A 21169-nucleotide genomic window follows, 5' to 3' on the forward strand; every position below is an offset into this window, starting at 1 on the left:
TCTGAAAGGACATTCATTTCAGGAGGCCCAGATGCCAGGCAGAGCTGTGGCTTACGGAGGCGGATGATGGAGCTGGTTCAGGTTTTCCTCCGAGTAGGCCCAGCAGGCCTCCTCAGCCTCCCGTGGAACAGACTCAGCCAATGGCAGGGTCCCCACGTGGGTCCCCTGAGCCCTGGAGCAGCAGAGCAGCCGGAGGAGGAGCAAATGTCAGGCAACGTCGCGCTCCGGGAGGGACCCCGATCCTCTCAAAATGTAGATGCAGAGAGAAAGAAAAAAAGGTTAAGGAAAATACCAAAATAGCAACAGCTGTGACTGCTGGGTGTGACGTTGCGGTGGGTTTGGGTATCCTCTCTTTTGCTGGGTGTCCCACAGGAAGACAGACCCCGCGTGTGGGGACCTGCACCCCGCCAGTCTCGCGCTGGCTCAGCCTGTTTGCTGGCCCTGCCCAGTTACTGAGGGCTGAGGTCACCATCTTTCTGGGCACGCCTCATGTGACCTTTCCTTTTCTCCCCTGGTCAGGGCCCCCGAGCTCAGCCGCAGCCACGGTCCCCCCGCCACGCCCTCCCTGGACTCACTGATGCCTGGCGTGGGGAGGGGAGGGGGGTGCCACAGCCACGGTCCCCCCGCCACGCCCTCCCTGGGACTCTCCCTGCTTTGTGTGGCTGGCCAGGCCGTGGCCCAGCTCAGGAGCAGGCTGGAGCTGGGTCTTCCTCGCCACATTTTTCGGGCTGCACAGGTCATGGTCTGCAGTTGTTGGAGGAGGCCGGTCAGAGCTGCTGCTGCCTCACCAGATCTCAGCAAGGGGCCTAAGCTGGCCCAGGTCTGCGTGGGAACGTCCCATTGGTGTCTGCTCATGGCTGGGCTGTGGACCCACAAGCTTGTTCAGAAGCCAAGCTCTAGCTCTCTGGGCGACCAGAGGAAGCTTGCAGCCCAGGCACCCGCTCCTGTCGCCTGGGCACTGGCACTGCTGGGTCTGGGCTGCCAACCCCGTGTGCCCACTGGCGTCCTCACCAGTGCACCAGCAGCCCACGCCCGGCAGTCAGCGGGCACATATTCTGCTGCAGCTAGGATGGGCTGGGGCTTCGGGGCTCACTCCCCCACCAGGAGACCCCTTCGCTGCAGTTGAGGCTCCCACGGTGGTTTTGGGCTTCTGCTCTGACAGCACCAGGAGTGGGTCTGAAGGGGGTGAGTCCCTCCTCCTTACCCTCCTGCCCACCTTCTCCAGAGCGGGATGGCGCTGGGTCCCAACAGGCAGCGAGACATCTGCCCCATGATGGAACGATGTGGGGACCCGCACACGGCCAGTCTCATCCGGGGCTCAGCCTGAGTTCAGGGAGGGGTCCAAAGGGCACTCCTGCCCACGCCCAGACAAACCAGCAGCAAGAAGCTGGGTGGCCAAGGCGTCCATGCACAACCCTAGACTTCTCTGTGCTAGAAAAAGGCTGATGAAGACCCGAGACAGAAATGTCCTGTGGCTGTTTATTCTACTGCAAGTAACAAAACCTGTGAAGCTGCATGTTCTCATGTACAGTGAGATAAACCTCTGCAATATAAAATACAATTCACAGAAATCTCTATCGAGTAAACCTAAAGAAACACTTGGTTTTTACATTTGTGTGTTTAAATTAGAAAAATTTGCTTTAAACAAACAAACAAAAAAACCCTTCACATCATACTAGATGTTGGAACGTGACACCTACTTTAAAGTAATTTAACCTACGGACACTTGGCTTTTAACACCAAACATCTCAAGCTGATACATTCTCCATGTTTTCTTAACTTAAAAAAATCTGCGCTATAAAGTGAAAAATCTGTAGTGACGTACAATGGAATAACAGACTCCAATGAACAAGTGAGGTTCTTTAATGTCATATCTGTAAAAGTAAGTTTATGAAAATATAAAAAGCTATCAAAGTGTATTTGTACAAATAAGTTAGCCAGATGTTTTCTATTTCACACTTCAGAAGTACTCAAAAATACTCGACAAGCAAGAGACTGCTTCACAGTGAACAGCTTCCTACCTCACTGGCAGTTCTTGAACTAATGATCACTATTTCCCATCTCAGACTTTATACAAGCATTGTTCCACTTTCAAAGACAAAGTTTTCAACGTATCGTCTGATAAATAACCAGTTTGGAGCTGAGTGTACTTTCCCCAGGATACAGGAAGAACTGCCCAGGTGAAACTGGATGAACAACACGTTCCTGATTATTCAAATCAAGGACTCCTCCCCACCCCCAAAGTACATTTAATTGGTTTGTTACCTTTTTTTTAGGCTGGTAAAACTTAAACATTTTTCAATAAATTGTTATTTAAAATGCAACAACTGATACCATGACAGATGTTGCTTTAAATCATGTTTTTGAAAAATGGGCAAAGTGATATAAAAGCTGAGCACACTAAGAACTGTGTGCATTTCCTAGTTGAAAACCGTAATGCAAATTTTATGACAAAAGAAAGATGCATTTGTAAGGTGCGTTTCTCAATACTCCAGATACAGGCAACTAACGCTTCCCCTGCTGCGCAGCTGGGGACGCCTGCAGCTCCCACCCAAACCGGCTGCCGGGACAGAGGCTATGCACCTGTAAAAACGGCTTTTGGAAACACAGACAGATGAGATGTCAGTAAAGGTATGGCTCTGGGGTCCAGTGAAATTCCCCTAAAATTTACAGTAGTCAAGTTACTGGAAAAGATCACTTTCTGATCTGAAAAAGCAATATGCTTTTGTAGACAATTTCCCATTTCTTTAATTTTGAATGGAAATATCAAAGAGTTTAGTTTTTTTAAAAAAAGCATCAGAATTGTAAAGATGTGAAATCTTGTAAGAAACCATTTACACAAAATTACAGTAATTTTCAAGTCCAGAGTATTCTATCCTGAATCTAAGATCTGGCTATTTCAAAAGCTATTTGTTCAACGCATTTCATGAGCCCGGCTTTAAAAAGGGTCTAGGTCTGCGAGGCGGTGCCCGCGTCCGACCCCCTGGAGGCCTCGGGCTTCGCGTCCCGCGCGCTCTCCTTGCTCTTGCTCCGGTCCTTGCGGTCGCGGCCGCGCTCCCGGTCCCGGGCCCGGTCTCTGTCTCGGTCCCGCTCTCGCTCTCGGCTCCGGGACCGGTCCCGATCGCGCCTTCGCTCGCGCTCTCGGTTCCTGCAGCGCTCCCGGCCGCGGTCCCACTCCTTGCCCCGGTCCGCCTCGCGCTCTCGGTCGCGGTTGGCGCTCCGCTCCCTGTTTCGGTCCCAGTCCCGGCCGGAGTCTTTGTCGCGGTGTCTGTCCCAGTCCCGGGCCCGGTCCCAGTCCCGCTCTCGGCTCCAGTTGCGGCCGCGCTCGCGCTCTCTCCGCCTGTCCTCGCCGGCCCGGCCCTGGCCATCGGGGTCCTCCAGCGGCTTCTCTTTGGGACCTGCGTCAAACCGCTCTCTCGGCCTCGCTTCAAAAGCCTGGTTTCTGTATTCCTGGCCTTTGCTCTCTCGGAAGTCGGGCGCTGCCCACTGTCCGTCGGCCTCGGGGCCCTGTCCGGGCGCACTGGAAGAGAGGGCGGGTGGCGCGCCGGCCTCCTCCCACCTGTCCTTACGGTGCTGCGGGGGGTGGCTGGGAAGCTCCAGCAGGGGCCTGGGCCCGGGCTTCATCACCTGCACCTGCGCGGCCTGGCCCGGGAAGTGAAATCGCGAAGGGGTCTGCTCGTTCTTCTCAGGAAAGGGTGCAGACCCCCGTGGTCCACCAAACTGCATGGGTGCCGGCGCCCTCTGGTTTGTGAACCTTGGTGGGGAATGGACCCTCTGGTCTTCAAACTGCTGAGGCTGGATGCCCCTGGGGCCTGGCATCAAGTTGGGCGCTTGCCCTCTGGGTCCTTCAAACTGGCTGGGATGAGGGCCCCGGGCAGTTTCAAACTGACTAGGATGGGGCCCTCTTGGGCCCACAAAATGGCCAGGGGGTGGTCCTCTCTGACCTCCAAACTGAGAGGGTGGGGGGCCACCTCGGGGCCCTTTCAGCTGAGACAACAGCGGCCTTCTCTGGGCTCCGAACTGGAAAGGCGGGCCACCTCTGCTCCCCAGGAACGGGGCTTGCTCTGTCCCTTCAAACTGGGCGGGGGCGCCAGTCGCCTCATTATACGGGGTGTCCTGGAACTCCCTCTTCTCCCCGTGGGGATCCTTGCGTTCTTCAAACTGGGACGGTGCCACTCCCCGTGGTCCACCAAGGTAAGACGGTGAGGGGCCTCTGCCGTCCCCGTAAGGCCCCAAGAATAAGGAGGGGATGGGCCCCTTCTGGGCTCCGAATCTGGCTGGCGGAGGCCCTCGTGGCCCATCGTTAGAAGCAATATTCTCTTCCGGAAACGGAGGGGCTGGCCCCCTTGGTCCTGGGAAATTGGGGCCATGAAGCCCCGACATCCCCAAAGCGTGAGATCCAGGTTCGCGCTGACCCTGAAACGGGGGCTGAGCGCACCCCACCTTCTGTCCTGGCAGGGGGAGCGGGGCGGTACCCTCACCGGGTCTGGCCTGTGGCTCCCTGTCCCCCTCTGCTTCACCTGCAGGGCTGCCGCTCCTTCCAGCAGAATGGAGATTTCTTGGGTCCTCATACTGGACGGAGCCGAGAGCCTTGTCCTGCGCTGTGAATCCCGGGCTGGAGAAAGGGTCCCTCTCGCCATCATGCTGCAGGGGGAAGCCAGGCTGCAGGGCGCTGCAGGGCGGTGTGGGCAGCAGGACCTTCCGGGCAGGCCGGGCAGAGCTGTCTCCAGCCGTGGCAGGGCGGGTGCCTTCCCCAGGCTCTGCCTTCCAGCCGTCCTGCTCAGGCCCTGCTGGGGGCTTTTCGCCCAAAGCCCAGGGGGAAGAGGCCAGCTCCTTTTCCTCTGGGACCGGCGTGAGCGCCTGGCCCACAAGGGTGCCCCTGGGAGCATCTCTAGCGGGCACGGTGCCCTGGGCGCTCCATGCCGAGAGCCTGGAGAGAGGGTCACCCTCCCCCTCACCACTCTCAGCGGCCAGGCGCCTCGCCTGCCGGGGATCTCTCTGGTTCGCCGCCTGGCTGGCAGGGGGCAGCGAGGCGGGCTTGTCTGCGGGCTGCTGCTCTTGCTGGAACAGCTCCGCCTTGGGCAAGGACGACTTTGGTGGTGGCGACATCAAGGCGTCCGACACCGAGAAGTGGGCCATGGAGACCCCAACGGCGGCCCTCTGCTGTCTCAGAGCTTCTTCCTGCTCCTCCAGCTGTCTCTTCTGCTCCTCAATCTGTTTGTTCAGCTCTTCTAGCATCTTCTGTTGCTCCACCAAGGAGGGTGTGGCAGCCCCGGCCACCTGCTCAGCAGGCCTCTCCGTGGAGTTCCTTCTCACGTCCGCACACATCCTGTTGGGCAAGTCATCAACAGTCACTTTCGCTTCTTCTAAGATGGTCTCATCCTCGGGGTCATAGGCCACCTCTTCCCGCTCAGCCACAGCGGCTTCAGGAGCACTTTCCACCTCGTGGCGCCGCCCTCGCTCCACAGGCTGAGTGTCAAAGGCTCTCTCCGGGTCGTACTCCTCCTCAGGGTCATAGGGCCTGTCGTCCTCCTCTTCCTCTGGAGCCTTATCTTTTGAGAACTGACCGAACTGCTGGACGATTGGATCTAACAGTGGAGGCGCCGGCACCCCATCCTCTGCTGTGGTTTTGGGGTCCTGGTGGAGGTCTGCAGTGGACCCAGCAGGCTCTCTGGCAGAGGGATCAAATGACTTCTTTTTTCCAAAGAGAGTCTGCAGGATGTGCTCCAGCGGTGACGCTGTTTTTGACGCGGACAAAGTGGCGGAGGAGGCTGCCGTGGTAGCTGCTGCTGCTGTCGTGACCGCTGTGGTTGGGCTGGTGGCTGCAGGCTTGAGGGACGACAGCACTTTTAGCACCGGAGGTTCTGGAAGTGGGGGCGGCGGCGGAGGTGACCCGGGGGGTGTGGCGCTGACAGCCGCGTCTGCAGCGTACAGCTGATACTTGGAGGGCTTTCTGTCCGACTGTGGGGCCATGGTTACTTTTGGATAGGCTGGAACGTCCACTTCTTCTTGCTGAGGTCGGGTCCGCTTTTCCTCCAACTTGTCTAACTCTCCAGTGTTTGCAGGACGTTTTATTTTTTGGCAGATTACTAACCCAAGAATTATATTCGGACGTGGTGACTCAAGACCTGAAAAACAAAATATTTGTGCAAATTTTAGAATCTAAATCCACCTTTCATCCTTCAGAGGTGAGTTTTCTTAAGGGCTTTCGCGGGGACTTTCATAGGTAGAAATAAGCCATTCTGTGGCAAAATAAAATCAAGTGTGAAGACAGCTGCAAAAGCCTGAACCGTTCTGCCCGAGAACGCCCAACCCAGTCCTCCCAGGAGCCATGTGAAGGGAGCGACGGACCTGTCACCAACCCTGGAACCGAAGACTCGATCCCCGAGGAAGTTCATCCCAGTCGTCGGAATTTGTTATGTATTTTAAAGAAATTCTCTAATGCTAGAGCAGTCGTGTGGAGGGGAGGGAGGCCGTGGGGTAAGCCTGCAGGGATGGAGAGGGCGCTGTCCCAGGTGCCCTCAACCAACAGCTCAGCTGTGCTCTTCTTCCCCTCTGGCTACTACCAGGAAGGTAACAGCCCTTTGCGTGTGTGTGTTTTGAGATGGAGTCTTGCTCTGTCGCCCAGGCTGGAGTGCAGCGGTGCGACCTCAGCTTGCTGCATCCTCAGCCTCCCGGGTTCTCGGGGATTCTCCTGTCTCAGCCTCCTGAGTAGCTGGGATTACAGGCACACGCCACCATGCCTGGCTAATTTTTGTATTTTTAGTAGAGACAGGTTTTCACTATGTTGGCCAGGCTGGTCTTGAACTGCTGACCTCAGGTGATCCACTCGCCTCAGCCTCCCAAAGTGCTGGGATTATAGGGTGAGCCACTGCGCCCAGCCCCCTTGTCTTTAACTTAGGAGCTGCAATACATAATTACACTAAATATACTAATGTTAAATGTTTGATTAGGTCCCAATTCAACTCAATTCAGAATTATCAATAAAGTCATAATGATCAATAAAGCACAAGCCATGAGGTCATCCATTAGTCTCTGGTGGCATCGTTACAGCTAGACAGAAAAAAGGATGTTGAATGAAATGGCTAAAAAAATGTTTTGGGCCAGGCGCGGTGGCTCACACCTGTAATCCCAGGACTTTGGGAGGCTGAGGCGGGTGGATCACGAGGTCAAGAGTTTGAGACCAGCCTGGCCAACATAGTGAAACCCTGTCTCTACTAAGAATACAAAAATAATCCAGATGTGGTGGTGTGTGCCTGCGATCCCAGCTACTCGGGAGGCCGAGGCAGAACTGCTTGAACCCAGGAGGTGGAGGTTTCAGTGAGCCGAGATTGCACCACTCCATTCCAGCCTGGGCAAGACTACCTAGGGGAAAAATAATAACTGAAAATAAATAAATGTTTTATGATTATAAAGAAATTCAGTGAGCATGAACATATCAAAGACTGCCTAAGGCTCACGCCTTTGTAAACCCAGGACGCTGATCACGGAACGCACCGAGACACTCAGCAAACAGGTGGCAAAGAGCAGGTCAGGCGGACGACGCACGCTAGGGGTGTTAGGGCGCAGTATTCGTTTAAAAAAATTCTTAAAAGTGGACTATTCCAAACATTCTAAGTTGTGGGAGCTTGGATCAGGAGCACGAACTTTCCAGCCACGACCCTCCCCATACTCATAATAAATCAGGAGTGCCAAAGGGGAGCAAAGAAAAACCCGAGTCACAACATGGGGCTCAGGGAGCGGCGATGCGCGTGGGGAAGGTCTCAGCGGCATCAACGTATCTGAAGCTAAACTGCAGAAACTCAGCGTACAGACAATCTAACCTTACTATACAAAAGGTGCTCACACAACAGCGAGACCCAATGCGATTTCCCATGCTCCGGTGAAAGATCAGCACAGGACACTGCGGGTAGCCGTCTGGACAGGCACCATTATGTAGCTCTAAATACCTTTGTTGTTGACATCCCCAAATTCCAGCAAGGAGTTGATGGACAGGCTGAGCACGGAGGGTGGGTGGGTGTCCGCCTCGCCCTTAAGGGAGGAACACCAGGCCTGCCAGACTGAGTTGGGACCAGCCTGCTCCGTGGGGGCTGACAGCATGTTGCTCCCTCCCTCCTGGCGAGAGGACCAAAGGGCCTGTTCCTTCACAGGCTTCCAGGAAGGGTGAGGTATCCCAGCACCTCAACTCCACCTCTTCTCTGTCCCCCAGATGGTAGCAGGGTGCCAGTGAAAGGGATGGGTGGGCACAGGAGGGAAGCAGGAAAGCCAGGCAGGCCACACTGAGGGGTGCACCTGGGCTCTGCTGCTCAGCAAATGTGAAGGGCAGCCTGTCAAGTTCATTTCTGATGAACACAAGTTCAACACAGGTTAGCTTAAAATAGTGCTGCTCTCATCACAACAGCAATTTATTTACTGACTAAGCTATTACATCGCTTACTGAAATCCGCTTTGTGGGTATGGTCGGTTGTGAAAGTCGCTATTATGGCTTTCCCAGACCACATGTCTGCAGAGCCTACCACGCCCTGGTGGGAGGGGCCCTGAGGCTCAGGCTGAGCTCTTGTAAGCCAGGCCCTTTCCCACAGAACTGGACACTAGAACAGACACAGCCGTGGGCTAGGCCTCGGGAGGGGCCCTGGACAGTGGGGCTTGTGGGGCCTCGGTGTGGGGAAGTCGCCCGGGGAAGCCCAGTGCCGGCTCATTGACACAGAGGGGCCGTGCCACCCAAGGGGGACGCTCAGCTTCTAAAGCGCGGTCAGGGTGGCGGTGTGCTGTGTAAAGTCAGTGTTACGTGCCTCTGTCTCGTGGCGTGCCACTCCAACGCAAACTTTTAATGGCTAATTTGCTTGTTAATGAAAAAAATTTAGTATGTCCCAGCGCCGGCAAGATTCTTTAGTCTTGGACACAGCAGCCCTCTGGAGACTGGTGGCCAGCATGTGGCTGGCACGTGCAGACGCCCCAGCTCTAGGTACTCTCATCTGCAGACACTGGCGACTAGATAAAGCTGCAGTCAGATGGGCATGCGTTCTGAATCTCCCTGAGACTCACAATTTAAATTGGGCTGTCCCCAAATGCACACCCACTGTGAAACAGTCAAATCTTGTCAACCAACTCATGTTTGTTATTATGGTTGCATGGATATGTAAAATGTGACCGGCACCTTGGAAATAACTCTTCGTGAAAGGAGTGGTGCTGTTTGCCTGGCCTGGACCTTGGGAGCCATCGTCCCTGGGAAGAGAGGGTGTGCACAACAGTGCCTGGCCCGTCTAGACCAGGAAGGTCAAAAGGTCACAGAGCCCCCGCCTGGGGAGGGGCAGCAGAGGCTGCCCAGAGGCTGTGCCCAGGCTCGCCCCTCAGCAGCCGCCCCGTGGTGTGTGTGAGCCCTGGGTGGGAGTACGCCCTGGGAAGGTGCAGAGACTGAGGCCTGCGTGAAGCTGGCACCAGCCAGGTGGTGGGCAGCACAGGGCACGGCAGGCTTACTTACCCACCTCCCTCCTGAGGGCTGCTGAGGGTTCTCAGTTCATAAAGCAGGTGGCCATGAGCAACCAGGGGCCAGGACCCGGAGACGCCAGCTGCGGCTAAACGTGCCCCTGCACTTCCACTGAAGGGCGCTGAGCAGGCTTGGAACAGGGGTGTGGACGTCCCCCCAACACCCTCTCAAAGGCCAGAGGGCGGATGGTTTTCTCCAGGGCGCAGCATGCGCAAGCAAACAGGCCTTTTTAGCGCCCTGTTGTGTCCTTTGCGCATTCATGATGGAGGGGTGTGGGCAGACCCAGTGGTCAGAACCCGACCACACGCACGGGAAAAGAGTTCTAGAAACTGGGGGCGAACGGGGCATCTGCAGAGCTGAGGGCGCCAAGACTGAGCCCGGAGACAAGGCAGCTGGCGAAGGGGACCAGCTGCTTCTCAGGGTGCAGGAGGCAGCCCCTCACTACTGAACCTGAGGCTTCGGGAAGACGCTCCCTCTTACTAAATGAACCACCCGAAATCTGACTCCTCCCAACCCCAAAGCTATCACAATGAGGCCTGTAGCACATCCTACTATCAGTTATTTAAAATGAAAACTCTCTTACTGGTCTGCGTCTGTCAAAACAGAATGTTCACACCTGCTGGAACAGAAACTGAGGTTAATCAACAAGGGTTGTGAAGTATGACTTGGGTAGAAAGACTTGGCAAATCAGGTGGGAAGACGCCTACTTCCCCCAACCCACCACACACACCCACTCACACACACACAGAGCCCCCCTCTTCCAACTGGGAATCCCTAAGGCCTGCACAAAACCACTGGGTCCAGCATGTTTCAGGGAAGGGGAGAGCGATGTCCATCTTCTTCCAGGCGCGTGGGTGCCGAGAAGGGCCCCAGGGCAGCACAGCCTGCACTGCGTCAGCTCCAGCAACTGCGGTGGGCTGCAGGGCTGGGGACACACCAGAGTGCGCTGCGCTGGCTTATGGAAAGCAAAGGGGGGCTAGGATAGGTGACCAGGAGCCACCAAGTGGTTCCAATTCAAACAAACAAGGACCAGTTTCCATGAAATCTTTTTATTGATTTAGGAGAAGGCAGTACATTTGATTCAATACTGTATTTGACTCTGATTACAATTTCCATGAAAGCTACTATTACATACACACACGAAAACTGAAGAAATGCTTACCTGACAATATTTCAAGTCAGAATTTCTCAGCTAGTTTAAAAAGCAGTTAAAAGTGCATACAGAAAGACACTATGGATTCAAACATTCTTCCCAGAAGAGCTTTCTAGAGTATAAAAACCTCAGAGAAAACAGCCCTTTCCACTAGAGCAGCTACAGAGGGTGGCGCTTCCTCCTGCCCTGGGCTTGGGGAGGACGCAGACTGTGCACCTGTGTTTATGGACCAAGGTTACTCAACAGGCGTTTCAGACCAAGGCTCTGAGGCCTGTGGCTTCACATGGAAATGATGGGGGTTGGGCATGGTTAACAGGCAGGCATCCAGTCCTGTGAGGGCCTCACACAGAACCCTACATGATGAGCTTCCAACCCAACTCATCTCCTTTCCGTGAAGAAGGCCCCAAGACAGGCTGCGACTGCGACCCCAGTCCCCACGGGGGGCCGTGTTGGCAGAGTGGGGTGAACATCGCGGTGGAGAAGGCCACCTGGACCAGCACACCCAGACCTCCCAGCTGCCCCTCGAGGGATGCTGAGTCATGGAGGGTGCCACTGCAGGGCAAAGTAAGACAACCCAGTGCTTTGGGGGCAAATCTTGAAGACATGCAAGGACAAACGTCCTCAGGGAGATCCAGCTACTGCTGTGAACTGCATGGCTCCTGAGGATGCTGCGGGGGCAGCTCCACACTCACTGCCTGCCTGACAGGGGCCAACTGCTGACCAAGCGGGTGACTTGGTTTCCCCGAGGGCACAGCTGGGCACCTTGAGGTCTTCACTTGCTTCAGTGTGAACAGGAAGCACTGAGGCTGGGACTGGACCATGTTTGGGAGGCAGGGACACCCGCAATTGCGTGGTATAAACTGAGGCACATAGATAAGTCGGTCACTCTTCTGCGTGAATCTTTACACCCAGTGAGACATTCTCCTGAACACCCCCAGGGGATGGACTCCGTCCGCTCCCATGTCAGTGCCCCGACGCGGACGCGTAGCTCAAGGCTGGAGCGCCAGGTCTCCTTCAGGCCTGCACTGCACGCGCCGCACGCGGCACGGAGAATCGAGGCTGACGGCCCTGGCGAGGAGAGCAAGGTCTGGAATGGAGCTGGGCCCACAGGCCCTCGCCCACCACTTCCGGGGCGTGACTCCAGGCCGTGCGGCACAGCTCACCCCTGACCATGGCTCTGTGGAGTCACCACCAGCACCCTTAGGTGTGGCCTGTGCTGTCCAAAGCCTTCTGGGCAGAGACTAACTCTGAGGACAGGGTCCGCTGAGACAGAGGGAATGTGCCAGGACTTAACCTTACACACACACCACGCATGCGTGCGCACACGCACACACACACACACACACACACACATACACGCCACAAAGCCAGGACATACATGTACACATTTAGATCTAGAAAACGCCAAGTCAAGTAATCAATACGTGAAGCAGGCCAAGTAGCCGATGGCCTGGCCCAGGGTGAAGGCTGTTTAGTGGCCATAGAAGGGTGTGAGATTTCACGTACACATATTCATGTCAACAGGGGAGTCAGGAGAATTAAAATTATACTGAAGTCTTAAGTTAAAACATTTCTGCAGTGTATGGAAAAGTTTCATTCGCTGCTACTTTTCTAGAACCCTCATCCTGTGTTACTTTACCCGGGCGTCTCTGCTCTTTATCGTGGGTCACAGTCCCCAGGGCCTTTGTGTGTCCCTGTGAGGCAGTGTCACGGCCTCAGTGAGTGCCTTGGTGGGCAAGTGTCATGTCCCCCCCAGCTGGTCGCTGACAGTGTGGGTGACAGGCGCCACCGCACTCAGCAGACAAGGTGAGTGCCCCAGCCCAGCCCTCCTTGTCCCAGTGCCATCTGGGAGGTGCCAGAAGACCTGTCCTCTCCCTCTGCCCGGCACTGCACCTGCACAGCCAGCCCTTGCTCTGGGGGAAATGGGGCGCCACTCCTCGGGTGGCCTCCCTGGGCCCCGCCAATGCCCACAGTGGGGATCCCCTCCGAGGCCCTGCTGCACCCGTGCCTGGCATGCGCCGGGGCTCACTCAACACCCCTACTGCCTGCGCTCACCTGACAGCTCCAGGTTTGGGGATGGAGCAGGGAGAGGAGCTCAGAAAAGGATGAAATATCACTTCAATTGTTTTAAAAAGGGGAGGCTTGGTATCTACGAATAACAAGTGCTCTTTCCACCCCGGGAGAGAGGTGCTGGGGCACGGCAGCATCTGCAGGGCAAGGCCCCCACGCTCACACTGACGCCACGCGCAGGCCATCGCACTTGTGACTGACCAGTGGGTCTTCACAGGTGCCGGAGGTCAGCTTCTCGGTCTTCACCTCCAGGAGAGCTGGGTTTTTCCTCTCCCTGCTCATGTGGGAGCTGGCCAGAGCTCTTCACAAGCGTCACCAAGAGCCTCTACCAGGGTCCTTTCTGCCACCCGTTAGATGGTATCTCTCTACCCCAAGGAAGATTTGAGGGGACGCACTAAAGCACTTTGCTTTTAAAAATGTATCTGGCACTAAAATAATTTAATGCACCATGTCGGCAAATATTTAACCCTGAAATTATTGATACCAACCGATACCTTTATGGACGTACAATTCCACAACACAGGCATAAGCCGAGGCCACGCCGTGTGAAGAATGGACTCCAGTAGGAATGTGGGCTGTGCCTCGGGCGACAGAAGTCCCGCCCAGGATGTGGAGTGGCCCCTACAGGACCCCAGCTTGCAAGGGCTGAGGGTGGGAGCACCCTGCACAGTGTGGCAGGAACACCGGCCGAAGCTTGGTGACAGGGACAGAGGGCAGTGAAGCCCAGGGTCTAGACAGCACCTGCCTTTGTGACAAAGCACTTTAGAGGAAGGACACTGATCCACACACCCACATTTAGGTAACACTGATCCTCTGGGGACTGCATGGCCACAGAGACACTTGAGTCGGCCTCTGACATGAATTCCCTAACTGAAGTCACATCAGCCTCTTCGAAGGAGCTATGAGAGAGGTGGTCACTACCAGAGCATGTGGCCCCTGGAATCACCCTCAACCCTTGACAAGTAAGATGTATTTTAGGCTACTTGTAGATAATCGTTTAAATATAGTACTTTCCAAGGAATGTGCAAACACAAAGCAGCCTGCCAAAGATGAACGAACCTATTAGAATTTGAGCCGCAGATTAAAAGTAATTCTTTTGAGAAATAGTTTTCTATGTCACTATTTTTAGATCTGGAAATCCATCCCTGTTAGAGAAGTGGCCTATGATGGAGCCACTTCCTGGTGTGTGCTGGCTCCCGAGTCCATCTAGAGGGAAGAACAGGACCGCTGGGATGTCGCCTCCCTTTCCAGCGCACCCTTGGGCACTGAGTCTTCTCTGATCTGAGGCCAGGATGAGCTGGCTGCAAGCTGTGGGTTTTTTCCTCTCTAAAACACTCTTCTAAGATAATTTATGCTACAAATAGGGGGTTCTCTTCGTGCCGCAGTCCTGTGCCCTAAAAGATGAATTCTATTACTAACGGCTGCTCCTGGAGAGCCCTGGGCTGGTCAAGACTCAGCAGCATGTCAGTGGCAGGAGGGCTGCAGGTGCCAGGCAGGCCTCACCTCCACCCAGAAAGCCGGTGCTTACCTGGTCCCTCAAAGGGCAAGAGTTTGGATGGAACAGGGTCCTGGGCGCTCAGCGGGATCAGATAAAGGTCCTTGACGTGCCTGTTGTTATTAGCTACAACGCCAAAGCGGCCACGGCTGCTAAAATAGGAGTAGAGAGAGATATAGGCGACTTCCTCTTCCTCTGTGGCGGGGTGGAAGCGGATCAGACAGAGCTCCTGCAGTGGAACAGAGAGCGGGAAGCACTCATAAAGCAGACGCAGGCATCACCTGCCCGATTCACAACCTTTTCAAATCTCTCCTACTCACAGCCACGTTCCCACAGAGTTCCTGTATCAGTGAGGCAATTCGTGTGACATGTGAGCCCAGCAGTGTCTGGAACAGAGCCAGCTTTTACTACGTGCATGATGGCCCCGGTCATGAGGGACCAGCTGTGTGATGTGCAATGGCTGTCTGTTGACCTCTCCAGAGGGTTAAACTACACGACAGGGTCTAGCCCTTTCGTGAACATGATGAACACTAGAGCCTCCCCAAAGAAAACCACACACAGACATGCACAGCTGTAGCTAAATCTCAGGAGACCGTTCAGAAGCCCAAGCTGAGTGTCCTGAGCCCGATCAGCCCTGCAAAAGATACCTTCTGCTCCTTCAATCATGTAAAAATAAGAAAATAAAGCTTACATATTTCTTTTCTTAAAAAATACTTCAGGGAAAGCGTGAACGCAGTCCCTCACTACCACAAATTATGCACTCGAGTTTCTCGCATTTGGGGAAATCGCAGGGGTCAGCACATCCGGAGTGCAATGGATGAGCCTCGCCCTGGGAAAATCACCTTCGTGATCATGGTATCTCTCTGCCAGGTAAGTATGATATTTCTTACTAAACTTTAACTGCACATACATTATAATAAATCAGAAACAACCTTCTACCATTGTATTACTCAAACACCTTCACACAGTAATACAACTATATAAACTTAATTTTTTTTTTTTTTTTTTTTTGAGACAGTCTTGCTCCGTCTCCCAGGCTGGAGTGCAGTGGTGTGATCTCAGCTCACCGCAAAACTTAATTTTTAACATTCACCTGGAAATATCTAATAAGTTATAGGCTAACATTTTAAGTGTTAACCCATCAAAATGAGAGGTTAAAAAGAGATGTGTTTAAACACTATCTTCTATGGTTACAGAATATATACTGCAAGCGATACCTTAGACACAGAAGACTTGAGTTTGCCAACATAATCCCAAACTGTCTTCGGTGCGATCCTGCCACCAATGTGAATTGTGTCAGGCAAATCCTAAACAAAAAGGACCGTGAGTAAGTAACGGGTGAAACTGTAATAGTCACAAAAAGATCAACGCAGTCGCTTTAAGGCGCTGTACTATCCAAGGCTCAAGAAGACCACAACAATTCCAAGGATAACGGTCACACTTGTACTAAATGCTGTATTAAATCCAGGGTCACAAGTTACCAAATCCAAGGGCCATATGATGCCAACCTTCTGCCAAACAAGGTTATGTTTAGAAATGGCTGGGCAACACTTCTATGTTATCTTTTCTGTACATACACAAAGAGTATCGATTCACACATGAGCCAGGGTGACTCCCTGCATGAAGGTCATAAATGCTAGTGCTGTTTTTTGGTTGATTTTGAAAACTAAAAGGCCTGCCATAGGGTCATAGGTGCCACCCCACATGTGGCCAGGTGTGTGTAAAGCAGGCTCTGAACACTTGGCTATGCTGGGGCTATGTGCACAGCCACCTGGTCAGCACCCCGGCGAAACCCATCACTGAGATGTCAGACTGCAGGCTCGCGTTTCTGACCCTGTTCCAACTGCTGACTCATCACAGCAATCGCCACTTTGCAATTAGAGGTGCTGCTATATCCAGTCAGTTGCAAGGGTGTCACACATTTTTCTTTCTTTCCTACCCCGTGAATTAAGGGAGAAAGTCATCTGTTTGACTCTAGTACAGAAACTCCTATGAAAGACATACATGCACACACACACACACACACACACACACACACACACACACACATTTTCTTGTTTCTAACCTCACTGAGGTAGTCAAAACACCCGGAGACGGGATATGCCTTAGTGACAAATTTTGCCACACTCTGCATGTTAATAAATCCTTTCCAGATGGTGCTGAGTCGAGACAAAAAGAGGGTCGTGTCTCCCTCTGGAGGGGACCGTGATTCTGATGTGCTGTGAAACAAAACCATAAAAATAAAAGTCAATGTCTCTCTGTGCAATGAGAATTTCAAAAGCATAAAGGCTTTTTTTTTTGAGACAGAACCTCACTCTGTCGCACAGGCTGGAGTGCAATGGTGCGACACGGCTGGCTGCAGTCTCCATTTCCTGGGCTCCGGTGATCCTCCCACCTCAGCCTTTCAAGTAGCTGGGACTACGGGCGCGCACTACCATGCCTGGCTAAAGTTTTGTATTTTTCACCATATTGCTCAGGCTGGTCTCAGACTCCTGGGCTCAGGCAAATCTCCCACCTCTGCCCCTCAAAGTACTGGGATTACAGGTGTGAGCCACTGTGCCCAGCCTCAAGAGTACAAAGACTTTATATTTAAAATCAAAAGTGAACTCTTTCAAGTTTTACATTTTGCTTACTTTTGCTGATGAATTAATTATAATAATATAGACATCCTGATTAAAGAAAAATAAAATGAATAGGCAAGAAACTGGATGAGCATAAATTTAAATCTAAATTTCTAAGATCTTTACTTCCAAAATGACAAGAGAGCACCCTAAAACTGGGGCTTTCTAAAAGATGAAAGAGTCAAGTTGTATTTCGGGTGAAATTTCAGAGTTCAACTATTAAATCACCAGTCTTTCCTTCTGTTCATCTAAAAACAAGTTTGGCTTGTTCAGACCACACCTGAAGTATGTACCTGGTATTTGGTGATGGAGGAACTGACAAGTATCTTGGGTCAGGGGATGAAGACGGTTTAGCCAATATGGACTTGGGCACCATCACAGAAGTCAAGGCAGGCTTCGGCACATCTTGTCTGGTTTCCACCATGTGGGTGCTGTCTGGGCGGGCCGCTGCGGAGGCCACGGCTGTGCAGGAACTGCTTGGAGCAGTCCTGGGATCCCGGCCGGACACTGTGACAGTGGTGACCACCCCGCTCCCACAGGAGGCTGGGCAGGGGGACAGGTCTTCCGGTGGGGAGGGCTCAGGATGGCCATCTCCTGGAGGCCCAGGGAAATAGGTTCTGTCCACGTTTGGATGAGAAGCATTTTCCAGGCCTGGCTCAGGGGCAACTTCAGGCAGCGCCTCCGGTATCCCCTCATCGGCTGAATCAGGAGCAGGGCCAGGTGCAGAGCTCTCATGCTTGGCTTTTAAGTCTTCTTTCTTAACAGGAGCTGACAATTTTGGTTTTTTCGGAGCTGGCTCATCTTCTGCAGAGGGAACCTGGCCTGAAGAAGGCGAGGAAAGGCTCCGTGAGAAACCCAGCCGGCCCACGAGCGCTTCTCACAAAAAGCCGAGAGCAGCACTGAAGGCAGGGCAGGGAATTGTTCCGGCCTTTCTGTGTCTAAGCCTGGCTTAGGTGCAGTTGCTTTGAGAAGGATGCAGTGATTTTTAACAAAATCAAGTGTAGTCTCAGCTCCAAGGCTCCATCCCCCAAACTGTGCTCACCTGTACAGATTTTGCAGTTGAGATCGAAGAGGTGTGCACGGTGCTGACCGGTGGTGTCCTTCAACATGCTGCTGAAGACGTCGAGGAGGGGCGCTGCGCTCTTCTCAGGGACAGCACGTGCTGACTCTTGCTGTTCCTAAAAGTAAAAGGAACAAAATGAGGTCATCTATTTTCCAAACTCAGCTCCAAATTAACAACACAGTAGAAGGCCGGGTTCACGCCTGTAATCCCAGTACTTTGGGAGGCTAAGATGGGCGGATTACGAGATCAAGAGATCAAGACCATCCTGGCCAACATGGTGAAACCCTGTCTCTACTAAAAAATACAAAATTAGCTAGGTGTGGTGGCACGTGCCTGTAGTCCCGGCTACTCGGGAGGCTGAGGCAGGAGAATCGCTTGAACCTGGGAGGCGGAGGTTGTAGTGAGCCAAGATCGCGCCACTGCACTCCAGCCTGGCGCATGGCGACAGAACGAGACTCTGTCTCAAAAAAACAAAAACACCACACAAGAAAAGCGGTCTCACGGGACTGAGACCCACGGGGGAAGAATACAAGGCCTGAGGAACACCACAATGGCGTACACCTGCTGTCAGCTCAGTGTTCTGCCCGAGCACTCAGATACCTGAACACTTGGGATGGCTGGGTCTGTTCTTGGTGAACACAGAAACTCCCAAGTGCTCACCTCGGAATCCGACACTGGCGGAGAGTCCTCCATGTCAGGGATGACCTCCTGCCTGGCGGCCGCCTTCTTACTTTCACTATGTACTTTAGTCCTGGGCTCCATCACCTGAAATGAGAAAGACAAAACCGAGCTCAAGCCTTGCTTTCTAGGAGGAAAGCATTGCTCACGCAAGCTGTCTGTGAACTGATTTCTGTTAAACTCAGTCCTGGGCGCCTCCCAGCCTGCTCAGCACTCACAGATCTCGTTGGCTTCTCTTTCCACGTGGAAAGCTCTTTAGATACAAGTTCTTCAGGCTTCATTCTCACAAGTTTCGCCAAAGAGATTTCCTCCCGCAGAACACGATGGAAAAGTCCCTGTAAACAAGTATTTTTCATTGACTCAAAGAATATTCGTGTATCTGTCAATACGGAGAGCTTATGGAAAACAGAGCTGCCCAGAAGTTCAGTGGGCACAGGACAAAGGCCCCCAGGGCTCACTTGCTGTGGCACTGGGCAGAGCTCTGCAGGGTGTGACCTCTAACACCCCAAAAGACCTTGCGAGAGTGCGCCCCGGGCCATCCCTGCTGTGAGCAAATGCAGGCCCAGAGAGCACAGGTGCTAAAAGGTTAAACAGCAGTTTTCACGGCCTGGGCTGCACTGGTTCTGCTAAAAAAAAACAGAACACACAACACCTCAGGAAAAACAGTCGTGTACACAAAGTGGACACAGGTCAAAAAGACAGTGTCAGGAGTGAAGGAAGGAAGTAACCAGTTCTGCCTGGGGGCTGTTCCATGGCGAGATGCAAAGTCAGAGGATTTCAATATTCTAAAATTCTAAACAGGGAAGAGTCTGGATGGAGGCCATGGAAAACACCAGAAAGCTGTAAGGCCTGTGGCAAGAGGAGCCCATCAGGCAGGTGGCCTGTCCCTCCCAGCTGGAGTTTCTGTCCTTGTTGTGTGGGATGAGCACCACTCGCCCCATCCTGAATGTGAGCAGCCCCTGGTCCAAGCGTTGAGAACGCTCAAAAGCAGCCCAAACCCTCAGGCTCACTCCGCTGATGAGGAATATGAGGAAATAGAGTGGAAAAGGCTGTCTGAAGCCAGAATATGGACACCTTCATATACTGGGATAAAGAATTTGGACTTGATTTTGGAACCAATGAAGTGACTGGCTTGTAATTTTACAGCAATGTTTAGAAGAGACCAATCTAGTGATAGAAGATGGACTTGAGGGAAGCCAGCGAGCAGACGGGACCCCAGCTAAGGCAGGGAAGGGAAGGGGCTTCCAAGACCCTCGACGCCAATACAACCCAACCCAGGCTGGCAGAAGGGTCACGGAGGAGAGAGACTTCTCAGCTTTCCTGGAAAGGACACAAACGTTTCAATACTGTTTGGTTTGTCTCTTTAGTGTCCAGCGAACAGAACAGGAAACGCAATGTCCCGTTGTCAGGCACACACCTGGTTTTTAGGGTCCTTCAAGTTGAACATGATGCTTCGGTATTTACTCTTGTAGCGACTGTCCGTGACGTGAAACAGGTTGAACATCTCCTTCTCGATATGGAGGGCAATTTTCCCTACTTCGTTTTCTGTCATGATTAAGTCATCGCTGTCATTGACTCTGAACAGAACAGAAAAAGGAACTACATAAGCCACTTGCGCATATTTGACCTTTTCAGCCGCGAGGCAATGCTGCAACCACAGCTAATGAAAGCCCCTCCATAAATCAAGCAGAAGAGCCCACCTTTTCCACAAAATCTCTTTTAAGGAGCGTCTGATATTTTGCCGAATTTGCGAATTTGGCTGCGACGGTGCAGCACCCATGGCCCCGAGGCGTCCTGGGGCTGGCGAGGCGGTGGGAACAGAAGGTACCACTGGCTTCCGTACGGCTCCCACCACAGCAGAGCCGGGGAACTTTCTGGAGGCTGCCGTCGCCACTGCGGGTGCCGGTCCTGCCTGCCTGGCAGCGGAAGCAGCACTTGATGGGGCAGTTGACAGCCATGACCTCTTGGGGATGGTGCCCTTGAAGCCTGAGGGTGACTTTTTAATGGCTGGTGTGGCCACTGCCACATTGGCAAAAGAAGGCTTCTTTGGCACGAGATTTCTAGGTGCAGGCTGCTTGCCCGGCGCGGAGCCCGGAGGGGCCGTTTTCTTGGAGGCTGCCGTGGCTGCAGCTCTCTCCTCGGACCTCCTGTCTTCCTTGGTGGCTGCAAAGGAGAACACAGGCACTGAGTGAGAGGAGGACACCACAGAGTGCTGTCACCTGTCTCCAAAAGCAGACCTGCCCTTAAACCTGTAAATGTCCATCGGCATTCCTGAATAGAATACACACAAAGAAAAGGATTTGCAAAATCTTAACGTTGAGAGGAATGTAAGGGAGGGCTGCCAGCAGCATTTACGATGGCGACTACATTTTATTTCAGAAAGAAAAATGCTTTATTATTACATTAATCTTTTACCTTCAACCAACAAACTCTAGTTAGCAAAGGCTTGACTTGATTAATAGTGAAACTTCAAATCTGAAGGAGAGATTTCACATTATCAATTAACAAAAGCCAGATTTAGAACAGTGTTGTCATTATTAATCCAAGTGCAAACTTTTGTAAACTTAAAAAAGATCTTTTCGAAGGGAAAACAGGTTCCTTT

At 53.0% G+C, this 21169-nt stretch overlaps 1 protein-coding gene and 1 non-coding gene across 4 annotated transcripts in view; both read right to left on the reverse strand.

Moving 5' to 3' along the window:
• Positions 1-1461: 1461 nt before the first annotated feature.
• Positions 1462-21169, reverse strand: part of DIDO1 (death inducer-obliterator 1) — a 59922-nt gene continuing 40214 nt past the window's right edge. For all 3 annotated transcript variants that reach the window (XM_012440557.2, XM_012440558.2, XM_012440559.2), the window contains exons 7-16: positions 20268-20730; positions 19985-20144; positions 18786-18902; positions 18550-18654; positions 17869-18004; positions 17120-17648; positions 16271-16424; positions 15423-15512; positions 14239-14434; positions 1462-6128 (exon numbers count right to left, since the gene is read on the reverse strand). In XM_012440557.2, the coding sequence (XP_012295980.2) occupies positions 2950-6128; positions 14239-14434; positions 15423-15512; positions 16271-16424; positions 17120-17648; positions 17869-18004; positions 18550-18654; positions 18786-18902; positions 19985-20144; positions 20268-20730 (5129 nt within the window). In that variant the 3' untranslated portion in view covers positions 1462-2949. The remainder of the gene's footprint in view (positions 6129-14238; positions 14435-15422; positions 15513-16270; positions 16425-17119; positions 17649-17868; positions 18005-18549; positions 18655-18785; positions 18903-19984; positions 20145-20267; positions 20731-21169) is intronic.
• Positions 14921-15083, reverse strand: LOC135277158 (U1 spliceosomal RNA). Its single transcript, XR_010344751.1, has one exon. It is a non-coding gene; the product is annotated as a U1 spliceosomal RNA (small nuclear RNA).

Source organism: Aotus nancymaae, unplaced genomic scaffold, assembly GCF_030222135.1.
Source record: "Aotus nancymaae isolate 86718 unplaced genomic scaffold, 86718_ANA_hifiasm-v0.15.2.pri h1tg000029l, whole genome shotgun sequence".
NCBI lineage: Eukaryota > Metazoa > Chordata > Mammalia > Primates > Aotidae > Aotus > Aotus nancymaae.